The sequence below is a fragment of the Sycon ciliatum genome, chromosome 1 (assembly GCF_964019385.1).
Source record: "Sycon ciliatum chromosome 1, ocSycCili1.1, whole genome shotgun sequence".
Lineage (NCBI taxonomy): Eukaryota > Metazoa > Porifera > Calcarea > Leucosolenida > Sycettidae > Sycon > Sycon ciliatum.
In genome coordinates, this window is record NC_088643.1 from 58,557,770 (window position 1) to 58,568,085 (window position 10,316).

Below are 10,316 nucleotides of genomic sequence, written 5' to 3' on the forward strand. Positions count from 1 at the left end.
AGGTACCCGGGCGGGCGGAAAAAACCCCAAAAACAGACAAAACAAGAAAACTCCATTCTATAGGCACTTAGCCATCTATGGCCATGTTGCACACAGATAGCACTATTCCTCTGTCACAATACACTGCACTATACAGCCACTGAGGCAGACAGTAGATCAAGCACCAAGAAATGCTGACAGGAGCGTGTCCATATTCCAGCCTATCCAGTATAATTATAATTATCGTAGCAATCATGTAATCAGTTCCTCACTCAAATTTGAACTATGTACATGTACATCTATGAAAGAGATGCACTCGTGAACAAATACGTGCAAGGAGCAGCCATTCATACCTCTGCCTCGGCATGCTTGCGCTTTCGAGCAGCAACAGCTCCGGCTTTCTGGGCTCCACGTGTGCGTGGCTTGCCACTTTTGCCATCCCACTGGATGCATGGCATGTGGACAACCTGGTAGCGCTCCTGATCGGCCTGTGGTACTGGCATTGGTGGCTCAGTACCACAACCATAGCACGTCGGAGCAAACTTTTTGCATGCGAGGTATGAGCGCTCCACATCACTTGCACACAGGGGCGTAGGCAGGGGGGGGGGGGGGTGCTTTGGGTGCCAAAGCACCCCCCTCAAATATTTCGACCATGGGTCTGGCTTGGCATGCATTGTATGATCAAACAACCGCGAGTCGCGCGACTGCCCTCAGCCCAGACTGGGTGCATGCTACGTAGATCTGCGAGTACTGCATTGTACTACACGTGCTTGCACTTTTCCGTTGCAGTCAGTGTTAAGTATCCATGCAGCCGCGTAGCGCGTGATCCGGCCTGTACTACCTACACAGCTAGCGCTATCGATATCGCTAACTGTAGCTGACCAAGCGCCACGCGGCTGTCAATGTCAGAACCAAGGCAAAAAGGTTTCATCACTATTACCGTACATCAATCATCATGGTACATGACAGATAGATGTATGGTTCACTGGTTTCGGTGCCTTGTCTCTGCTGTTTTCCGGGCGGCAACTGCGCTTTCAAACTCATACCAGATTACAGCCAGCGCGGAGCGCTTTGTTTGGTTTGAGTCCTGTTGCATATCGGAGTCCCGGCTTTGTCCTCTTGCTTTTGGGTGAAAAACTTGGAAGTTTCCAAATTGTTGAACGCTTAGTCATATTTTGATCGACGACGATGTCCTTGCTCCAGTATTTCAGCAAAGCGAAGCGGAAAAAGGTAGACGTGGTAGAGAGTTCTGACTCTGAAACTGTTGGACCTGGAGACTCCGAGTCCGAGTCGAGTGCCCAAATTCCTTCTCCCAGTATTCCAAGTCAAGTGTCTGCAGCTCAGTCACCAGTCACCTGCATACTATTAATTTTGCTTGCTCTAAATACATCATTAGTATCGGATATCTACTCCCAAACTATCACTTTAATAATAGCATAGTATACAGTACACTAGCTGTCACACAGAAGAGGCCCAAATTTGTATTGAATGTTTTCGCTCTATTCACATCATGACGATACATAGAGAACAGTTGACAATGCAATGCAAATGTGTAATTATATAGATTGTTGGAATGGGAAGCTGGAGACATTCATAATACATAAATTCAAGGTGTACACCGCACTAGCATGCATATACAATATGCATATATACAAGATTTCTCAAAAGAACGTTTTTGGAAGAAAATTATGGGCACCCCCCTTAACCATGATCCTGGCTACGCCCCTGGCACATGTGATGCCTGGCCGCCAACAATGACGCTGTGGAGGTCATGGCCGTCGGGTAGCAGTGGTGCTCCACAAACAAAGTCAATATCCTCCAAGGCCATTTCAAGAGCTGACAGCTGGCCAGGCTTCAGCTTGTTGCTGCTGAATACACAGCGGGGCTTGCTGCACTCACTGCAGTTTACAGCCTTGCGCACCGTCTCTGACTTCAGGTGGATGTCTCCAGCCTTGGTCGTCTCCCTGCAGTTGGCAAGTGGAGCCGCTGCCGGACAACACTCCATCGTTGTCTGGCCCCAGACATCGGAGAACGGAGGCAGATAGCTGTCCGGCCCGGGCTTCCTGACCGCAGGATGCAGGATCTGGGAAGAAGGTCAGCGAGGAGAACACATCCTCGGGCAGAACAGTTGGCCCGCAGATATCGTAGTCCGCAGCACCACACTTCTTGATGGTAAAGAAGTAGTGGCGGGATTGGCAGCAGTGGTCACATAACGCCTTCAGCTGCTGCTTATTCTTGATGGATGCCTGAGTTTCAGCCCGTTGCATACTGGCATCAACAAACGACATGTTGGTCCACATCTCATCAATCTCATCATGCGAAGCAGCTGGGAGCACAGTCACCGGCTCACCCTTCAGGCTGAGGCGTGACAGTGTGGAGGACATCAGGTCCATGGGTGTCTGCACTGACTGGAGGAGTGCCTTCTTCAGCGCAGGGTGCTTTTCTGCAATTGATCGAAGCTCCTCAATCGAGTTTGCGTTCTTTACCTGCTTCTCCATGTCCGCAGCCATCTCCGAGCGCATGATTCCAATGGACTGAACGGCAAGGTTCAGGATGGACATCACCCGCTCCACTATGTTGCGCAATGATTGCATTGGAGCGGTTCTCATAGCCACCAGATAATCCAAATACAACGACTAAGTCTTGAAGATGCACATCAGGGTGGTTTGGACGGATACATATGTTGTCCGATGGTCTGGGCCGCCATCTGTATAGAGCAGTAGGATTGGCTTCACGATCGTGTCGACACCGGCTTTGCCCAGGACGCTCTTCAACTCGGCCATGTGGCGTGGCAGTGGTGTGGACGGCTGGAACACAGTGGTGTGGCAGCGGTGTGGACGGCTGGAACACAGTATTCTTCAGGACAACATACACCTTGCCGCTATAGAAGGAGCCTTCAATGGTCTCTGAGATGTCACATACCAGAGACACAGATGGTGTTACCTTGGCCTGTGTGAAGTCATGGTCAGCAACTTGGAAGGACTCCTCCGCACCAACTACAACTGATCTGCCACGGTCCACAGCAGCGACTGGTAAGCCAGGCTCTCCAATCTTGACCAGATGTTTGTCATCCATTGACACGAGTGTTGCACATTGCCTGTGCAGTATAGCAAACTCTCGGAGATAGCGGAAGAAAGCAGCTTCACCATGTTAAGTGACGAACATTGTTTCACAAAGTCGCTCGTTGAAATGGCAGCAGCAAGATGCGTGACAGTACCATAGCGACGACTATCGACCGCCTGCATAGCATGAGCTTCCAGAAACGCTTTTACAGCATCCCAGAATGTCTGGTATGTTTCTGGACGACCAGAATTCATCTCCTGGAGGTCAAATACCAGCTCAGGATCCTGCGCATCCAGAGCAAGCTGATCATGCGCATCCAGAGCAAGCTTGAGGCGGTCATGAACAGTGGCAGTGGCGGCACAGGGAAGAGCAGAATAGTCACCGGTCAGTTCCCTGTACATGTCGGTGAGTATGGTCGGGCTAGTGCCGGACAGTATGCCATATCGATTCACAAATGCAGACTGCATTGCTTTGGTGTGGTAGCTGTCCATGTTGCCCTTGAGAGAATCAACAATTTTCGTTGTACGGTCCGGGTCTGGTCTGCCTTGTCCACACGCCAGCACCACCACAGAGTTGTGAGGTTGCTACCTCGGCTGTAGCTCACCATTTCTACATCGATTGGAAGCTGGAGCTCATGGACATAGACATACCTGTCATGGCGTTTGCTGGGCATGTACAGATTCATGTGTACTGGGCCATACACAGATTCATCCTGCAGTGCGTCTTCCAGGTTCCTGTAGCGCTGAATATATTTCGAGTTAGTGCGTACAGCGGCAGGCTTTACAGTCACAGCAATGGAGGTGCCATCTCCAGGGTGGTGAGCAGCATCTAGAGCATTGGGTACTCTCTTTTTTGTCGACCATTTTCGAAAAGGTACATGCACGGTGATGCGAAACATAGAAATAACTTGGTGTGGCCTAATAGCAAACAAGAGGACAAGTTGAATGGACGTATGGATACGTGTACTAAGTACTTCATTCATGTAGAGTCTAGCCGTGGAAACAATGTGCAATATTAAAAATGAAACCAGCATGAAATAGTGAAGAGAGTACCGTACTTCCGCACATATAAGCGCATGTGCTTATGTCCGGACAGAAGCGCACCCCTCAATTATAAGCGCATGTGCTTATATGTGAACACTATTGGTGAAACACCCGGGAGCTGAATATACTGCTGAGCATTGTGATAACACTGTTGTTTGAGGCACAGACAAACCTTTATTGCACATATAAGCGCATGGGCTTCTACCCGAACATGTTCACACAGCAACACATCTTTTTTGTAGCAAATTTTCACTTATAAGCCCATGGGCTTATATGTGGGGAAGTACGGTAATAAAGATTCGAACAAGTTCTCATACTTCGAGTACAACACCCCGTGTGATGGGCTTGGTGAGTGACGGACATTGCAGCACAATTGGAGAGAACCAGACTAAGAGATGAAATCCACCAATAGTAACGGCACACTGAATATATACAAGTGTGAATTGTAACAATGAATGTGAGACCAACCAACATACTAATGCATGTAGCTTGCATGTTGTCACTTCCTTGACTTGTGAAATGCTGCAAATCAGGAATAGTTGGCATTAGTGAGACCGAGATTAGTGCACGTGTCGTGCTGGAGTGCTGTCATGTTTGCTACGGTAGCAGAAAGTATGGTGGACAGCTCGTTTGCACAGAAAGTATGGTGGACAGCTCGTTTGTACAGAAAGTATGGTGGACAGCTCGTTTGTACAGAAATATTATGCCGACGAACGGTTTTCAGACAAACTCATGCAAAATATTTTACTTTCCAAAATAGTGTTGCTTTACAGTATTTGGGGGAAAGGTTGATTGTCAACTTGAACTTTAAATAGTAGCACCTCTAATGAACTGCGATCAACAGAACGAGCTGAACCGACATTTTACAAAGGCGTTATTTATATTCAAAACAACTGGAAACGAAGACGGTGAAGAACAAGGAACTACTTCGAAGTAGGAAACTTGAAATGTGGTTGCATTTCTCTTTTGGTGTATTGTCCATGTTATTACCGAGTGGGAGCAGCGGCTGTGAATGACGCCCAAGTCCTACGCTTGTGACTGTGCATACATGTGGCTCTTGCAAAGGCCTGGCGGAGTACTTACTCGTGCGATCGTGCCAGGTTTATGGTGTGACCTAGTCTGCTCTCTTGCCTGCCGTTTGTCTTTTCTTGCCTGTCCTAGGCCCCTATTGGAGTGCACAGAGGCAAGAATGTATGTATTCGTGTCTTCTCGTTCACACCCAAGCTTGAACATCCAGGTAAGGGTGGTGTAGGTGCGCTTTTTACATTCTTGACATGGGTGTGTATGTGTAAGTGTGTGTACGCATGTGCATGGACGTGTGTGTCCATCATCCACTTTCTCGTGTGTTCACTTGCAATCTTCCTGGCCATGGTGGACATATGGGGGGGGGGGGGTAGCTTGTGCAGACGCACACGCAGTGGCGAACTCTTGAAGCTTCATCAATGTTGAGAAGACTATGGGGCCCATCACTCTCCAGGGCACGGGGTGTTTCTTTCACGAATTGAACAACCACGTGAACCACGGCTGCCAGCTGGATTTCAGGTCATTTCTGTCTTGGTCGTCGTCGAGGATAGTCTTCAGTTCATCAGCAGTCGCTGAGCAAGCGTCACCCAAGTCTTCTAAGAATGGCCGGATATCTCCAAAGCTCGTCAAGACGTAGTCCCGCTCGTCAGGAGAAACCGTCAGCTGCCGATCCCGATATGGCGTGTGCACCGTGGCGAAAGCACCGTACAAACACCGAACTCCAACTACCCGATGGAGTTCTCAGGCGCACATGGGTACCCGACTACCCGCTCTCATTATGGGTAGCACTGCTACCCGACTACCCGTTCTCATTTCAGGTAGCACGGGTACCCGACTACCCGCTCTCATTACGGATAGACCCGACTACCCGATGACATCCCTACTCTTGATTATGCACTGTATCTGGGGCGGCCAGGGTACTGTGGTGCATGCTCCTGTTCTGTAGTCTCGGCTACTGGCTGCAAGCGTTAGGTCACTGTCCGGTGTTGAGTTTTCTTTAGCAGCAGCACTTAGTGTTGTGGTTGGTGCGTGTGTCTGGTGTATTTAAAAGCTAGGGGTTGTTTGTGGTGGCACGCCATCCGAACTAAAATCGTGTTTGTCCCTGGCTATGATTGCTACACTGCTGGACTTTAGATGTGTTCGACTTGGCTCTATACCGCGTTATCTATCCACAATCACTTCTTCTGGACTCTCCGATCTTCGACCATATCAAGTGAGTGACCATGTGCAATGGCTTATGGATTTTGCTTCTGTAGATCTGTATTGTGTTTGTTGTGCATCTGCTGGGTGGGGGAGTATCAGGTATGGGTATAGTACGATACTGGTACTTCCAATTATAAAGATACTAGGCCCCTGAAGCTTATGATTGTAATAGTCCTTATGCACATTACATCATCCCGTACAGATGTACGAATTCCCGTAGGTGTGTACATGCACGGTTGGGTGTTCATTGTGTAGTGCTATACATGCACATTTGACCAATTTAGCTCAATACTTAGTGGCAGACAGTCGCTTTTCCAGCTTCATCAGTTTGGATAGAACTAATGACTAGCTAGAACTTCGTCTAAAAAAAAACTGTTGCATGAAATGCCTGAAGGGAACGATTAGTAAACGAAAAATAAAGATAACACAATAGGGTCCTGTACATTCAACACCCAACCAGGTCGACGGGATTCCACCGGATTTCATATGTGACGTTAATGTGCATAAGGGTTATTGAGGCTGAAGCGATCATTCAGGAACTCTTAACGACTAACTAATATCAACGATTGGTTTATGGGTTTTATCGATTCTTGTTGGGTGTGCTTTGTGTACGTTCCAGAGAAAAGCCACATTTAAGGCCGCACCGAAAAAGTCCTTCGTTTTGGGTAACCCGACCGACCGATGTTTTGAGCGCAGCCGATTCTTTTTCTTTCTTTTTTGCATTCATAATTTCATACATATTCGCATCATACGCATGTAGTACCATGTCATGTACATGTACATGTATGTGCTCGCACTTCGCGTTGTGCCAGGTCCAAGGCCAAGGCTCTTCCTTCCCGCACTTTCTATCTGGGCTGTGTACTGACATGTGCATACCGCGTACCGGTCTGGCATGCGTAACAATTATCAGCAAAAAAAGGGCCAGCCAACCCACCGGTATTTTTCTGGCCATGTTACCCAAAACAAAAGACTTTCTCGGTGCGACCTTATACATGTATAGACAATTCACGGTGCTCTGGATAAAATTAGATGTGATCACCAGTCAAACAGTTAGAATGTACCCAGGGTCAGTTTCCGCTTGTCGGGTATTCAGCCGTAAACACTTGAGACAGTGTGTGTCATTGCACAGGTTTTGCACCTGTAGACAACTGGCTGGTTGGCTGGTTTTTAAATATTTTGAATAGGGCAGTTCCCACAGGCCTGTGGCCTTTTGACAGGGTACTACCCTATGTGATGACGAAGAGAATTGCGGAACAATGAAAATGAGGAGCAGGGGCGAATATTGTTTCAGAGGAATACATGATTTTTTGTGTAATGATGATGAATTTTTAAAGTAAAAAGAGAAAGGACCGAGTAGTTCCATGTACTAGGAAAGGGTTTGCTCCCCACCCTGGAGCTCGCGCTATTCCGCCGACTTGACACTTGACTGCCTCACGACTGCCATCCAGAGCACACGAGAAGTCCATCGAACCGTCCACTCGGCAAACCTGCAATAAAGCACCACTCCCTGCTCAATACACAGTGTTTCGCGGAATTCGGCACCCCTCATCAGTTCAGCTTGAGTAGGCCGAGGAAGATTGTGCCTGAAGAGCACCACTTTTATAGTGCTCTCCAGGCACAAACATCACCAGGGATACAAACCTACAAAGACGTTCCGTTTCCAGCGCGACAAACACCTCGTGAACACCAGATAGCAGCGTGAGTCAGTGTCGCTCCTGACCGGTGAGAACAGACGTTGAGGACCCTCGGTCATTCACAATGCTGTCACCTCCGAACCAGCTAGTCGCAAGCCCGCGTTTGGCACAACAGTACGAAATAGTGGTTGCGACTTCGGCGATGATTTGTTAGCAAACCCTTTCCTAATAAGGTACTAGTTATGACTAACAGTCCACCAAGGTAATGAGATCTTATACAGTCAGATAGTGCGACAACAAGCCACAGAACTGACAAGGATATTGAGACATTCGACGACCTGACACCTAGCTCCAACACATCTACGGAGCGCAAACCAACAACCTTCCAGCTTATAATACTGGCTCACCATCCGAGTTTAAATTTTAAAGTCGCTGCTGATAGACCTGCGGATACTGACAGTGCAACCTGCAGTTCACACTGAGATGCATTGCTGATCACTACTGGGGTGCATTGCTGATCACTACTGGGATGTATTGCTGATCACTACTGGGATGTATTGCTGATCACTACTGGGATGTATTGCTGATCACTACTGGGGTGCATTGCTGATCACTACTGGGATGTATTGCTGATCCCTACTGGGATGTATTGCTGATCACTACTGGGGTGCATTGCTGATCACTACTGGGATGTATTGCTGATCACTACTGGGGTGCATTGCTGATCACTACTGGACCTACTTGCTTCATGTACTGCTACTACAACTTACAGTACAAGTACACTGTGGTGCTGTGCTCGGATGCGAACACCAAATCGATTGATTGCGAAAATATTTTTAGTTGAAGATGGTCAAATAATTAGTCGTGCTTCGACGCCAATGCACAGTAGCACCCTTTGTGGCTGCACGAGGCGGGTGTGTAGGCTAAACATGCCTGACAGATCCTGCATTGTTTAGCCCATAATCCTTTGTGTACTGCTGTCATTTATCGGTGCTCAGATCACATGGGATTACTGAGGAGTTCTGCAAGAAGATCATGGACTTTGCTGACCTTCCAGAGGACCTAACTGCCCGGAACCTGATGCCTGACGCTGCTTGGAAACTGTTCCTCGGCTACAAGAGGTACTGCGACAGAGACTTTCTGGAGAAATTGTTCTTTCGCTTGGCTGTGGTGAAGTATGATGACAACTTTGATGCGTTCAGGTCAGTTGAGATGGAAGAGCAGAGGAGGTTCATGAAGGATTATGGCCGTGGACTTGACAATTCTTTCTGGGATGACAAGAGTGGCAGGTTTCGTGCTTCAAATGCACCCGTTGAGCATGACATGGATGCACTATTCGAAGGAGATCATGATACCACTGGATAGGCTGTGCACTGTATGGCACGCGCGCACGCACACACACACATGCACATGCGCGCATACACACGCACACACACCACACACCACACACACACACACTCTCTCTCTCTCTCTCTCTCTCTCTCTCTCTCTCTCTCTCTCTCTCTCTCTCTCTCTCTCTCTCTCTCTCTTCCTTTTTCTGTCTTATATATTTTTGTACCAACCTCTTCTTCATATATATTTTTAACCATGAAACTCATTTCATCGCTACCGCTTTGTTCATGTAGAGCGTGAACCGGCCGCTGTGTGTAATTTTTGGCGCTCTTCAAGATTATTATTTATTAACCCTTGAGCATTAAAAATGGTTTTTTCTTTGCTGCTGCTTATTTGACTAGCATGTGCATGCACTTGTTGTGACTTTGATTCCTGTGGCCTGATCCCCATTGCCACATCATCCGTTAACATAATTATCATAACACTAAAACATATTGTATATTCCCTGCCAGCATAGCACCCGGCGTGTGATGATGGTGAGCTTTACGTTGCTGCCTGAAGCGTGTCTCGTGCTCAGATGCATGAACATGTCAGCTGTTAAGTTATCAGCGGCGTGCAGCACACACTGCGGCGTGTTCTTTCCAGGAGTGCTGTTTGTCGCCGCGGTGGCGCAAGTCCAGTAGTGCCGCACTCTTTGCCTCTTTTTCCTTCTTTTAAAATTCTTTTTGATTTGCTGGAACTGTCCGAACACAGCTATTATCAGTAGGGTGGTGGAGTGTGTGTCTGTTGAATTGCCGAGGACCAATATGATGCAGTGAGCGTGCCCGTAGGCAACGTTATGTTTATTATTATTTTTTGATGTGAGTTTGTACGTTTGGGTTAGATGGCACAGTCCAGTTCAAGTATACAGCGTGTGTGTGTGTTTCAAAGGTCCAACCGTACATTGTGTTGCTGTGTACGCTTAGTCTAGCCCCTCGCCTTGGTGCATGTGCTCAGTGTATCTTGCCTTGGTGCATGCGCTCAGTGTATCTTGCCTTGG

At 47.9% G+C, this 10,316-nt stretch overlaps 1 protein-coding gene across 1 annotated transcript in view; it reads left to right on the plus strand.

Moving 5' to 3' along the window:
• The window catches only part of LOC135804595 (uncharacterized), a 34,584-nt gene extending 24,402 nt beyond the window's left edge, over positions 1-10,182 (plus strand). Inside the window, exons 8-10 of the mRNA XM_065318497.1 lie at positions 5,247-5,322; positions 6,243-6,321; positions 8,944-10,182. Coding sequence (XP_065174569.1) covers positions 5,247-5,322; positions 6,243-6,321; positions 8,944-9,310 — 522 coding nt within the window. The 3' untranslated portion in view covers positions 9,311-10,182. The remainder of the gene's footprint in view (positions 1-5,246; positions 5,323-6,242; positions 6,322-8,943) is intronic.
• Positions 10,183-10,316: the final 134 nt, after the last annotated feature.